This window comes from Echinops telfairi, unplaced genomic scaffold, assembly GCF_000313985.2.
Source record: "Echinops telfairi isolate 266 unplaced genomic scaffold, ASM31398v2 ScPeMD7_21;HRSCAF=78, whole genome shotgun sequence".
Lineage (NCBI taxonomy): Eukaryota > Metazoa > Chordata > Mammalia > Afrosoricida > Tenrecidae > Echinops > Echinops telfairi.
In genome coordinates this window covers 10,375,357-10,377,506 of record NW_022103918.1, presented here as the reverse complement: position 1 = coordinate 10,377,506, position 2,150 = coordinate 10,375,357, and the positions used below count along the sequence as shown (strand labels likewise).

Genomic DNA, 2,150 nt, shown 5'->3' with positions numbered 1-2,150 from the left:
GTAAGGGTAAGCGAGTACCTAACCCACAGTTGACCCTCGAAATGAGGGGTGAGGAAGGGGCGATCAAAGGTTGTTGTGCACTCAGAGGGTCGCACTGCTTTCGGTTTGGTTTCATTTGAGTCGACACTTTGATACAACTAAAAGAAAACTTCTGTTTGGGTGTCAGAAGATACTGAATATTTATTTTATTTTAATGAACCTTCATTAACTGCAAGGGGAGAACTAATTTCCTCATATAAACACACAATCAGATAGGGCTCTTCAACTAATTTCAAAGCATGTTTTCACAGGGCATAATAGACAATCTATAGCTTTCTGCTTCTGGCCAATAGGCTGCTTAGACTTATAAAATAGAGCTAATGTGAAAACAATGCATAACCTTAAGAGGTTATATCTTAATCTTGAAATTTTAGCTATGGATTACTGTTTACATATCGATGGAAGCTGAATATATATTTAACCTCATTTGATTAATATGAATATATATGCAGAAGTCTAAGTAGTTTCTTTGCCTGGTACATATGTGCATATGTTTTCACACTGAAAGGGACAGTTGTCTCTCTGAGGCTCTACTTCCGAAGAACATCCGGAAGTAGAAAATATAGCGTCAGTCTTCGCAAGTGTTTGGCTTACTTGGTTCTTAGTGTCTGATTATCTAGAAACAGCCAGAAGAACGGAGCACTCAGAACCCTGGGGTTAACATCTTTTGGTCTATGATTAGGTGTGAACGGGAAGAGGGAGAAGAATGTGCCCTGACGTTGAACATTGCTGTTTGGTGGCATCGCGCCAGTTCCACTCGGAACGAAACACCGCCGGGTCCGGAGCAGCCCTCACAGTGGTTCTTAAGTTTGGGCCCCAGGTTGCAACCAGGTGTCAGTCCATCTCGTTGAGGGCCCTCCTCTTGTTGTTGTTCCTCTACTTTACCAAGCATGATGCGCTCCTCCAGGGACTAGTCTCTCCTGCCACCAAGTGAAACAAAGCCTATGCTGCCGCCTCCTGGAGTTCAAATGCATGCTCTGAATGCGCCTTGAAGGACCTTGGTAGCACAGTCGTGAGAGCACCTAGCTGCTCGCCGTAAGGGCTGTGGTTTCCCAGAGAAGACCGTGGCAGCCTGCTTTTGTAAAGACCGCCGACTTGGCAACCCAACGCGAAAGGTTCTGCTTGGCCCTCTACAGGGCCAGTACGAGGCGGATTCCACTCGAAGCCAATGAAACCCACAGGGGGGGTTATGGGACTCGAAGATAAAGTTTTAGGAGAACTAGGAAGTTTCCTGTTCTGAAACAGCCTCCTCCAACTCTGCCCTTGAGTCAGTTCCGACTCACAGCAACCCTGTGGGACAGAGGAGAACGGTCCCTGGGCTTCGGAGACGGTAACCCTGTATGGGAGCAGAACGCTCCATCTTTCTCAGCAGTCTCCTTCATATTATTCTGATCGACTTTAACCCTAACTTCCACTTGAAGTTTAGAATGAGATTCTGCAAGGTTCTTTAGTTCCTGTAACCCAGCTCATAGCAGAGTAGAACAGAGACCACCTTTCCCAAGCCTTGTGATCTCATTCCATTGTAGGGCACATTTTCCCCTACCTGGTTTTCCCTCACAAGTCAGACTTAAAAGCGGCAACAGCAGCGATGATAAGCTTAGAGGAAAGAGGCTCAGCTGCCCTTTCAGGCTTGCCTGGGGGTTAGTTTAGGAAGCTACAGTGCAGTCACAAAAGAAATTTCTGTCTTTAATTTTGAGTTTTTTAAGCCTCACATTCAAACCACACGTTTGGTTATTGTGCTTTGGTTCTGTACGGAAAGCTGTTTTCTGATGCATTTAAAAAGCAACTGTGGGTCTTTCTTCTGTTGGAGGCCTAGTTATTAGGTACTCGGATCAGGTTTGGCAGTAAACTGGGAAAATATGAGCTGGGATTTTTTTCCTACTGACTGCCCGTGACAGTTGCAATTACTACCCATTGTTCATAGGTGGCTAGGAAGTGGAGAGGGCACAATAGCATGTTGCCTTCTGGGGGTAAATGAATTTGACTTAAAGGTTCTTGGGGGGTCAGGGACAGTGTTTATGGTGGTGCCCAGGAATGTGGTTTTCATGCCACCCCAGAAGAAGTCAGACATGCACAATGGCTGAACTGTTAGGCAGCTATTTTTAATGAGG

The 2,150-nt window shown here is 45.7% G+C and overlaps 1 protein-coding gene across 1 annotated transcript in view; it reads left to right on the top strand.

Moving 5' to 3' along the window:
- Window positions 1–890, top strand: part of LOC123521501 (transcription factor SOX-5-like) — a 212,216-nt gene extending 211,326 nt beyond the window's left edge. The window contains exon 6 of the mRNA XM_045288406.1: window positions 722–890. Within this exon, the coding sequence (XP_045144341.1) occupies window positions 722–890 (169 nt within the window). The remainder of the gene's footprint in view (window positions 1–721) is intronic.
- Window positions 891–2,150: the final 1,260 nt, after the last annotated feature.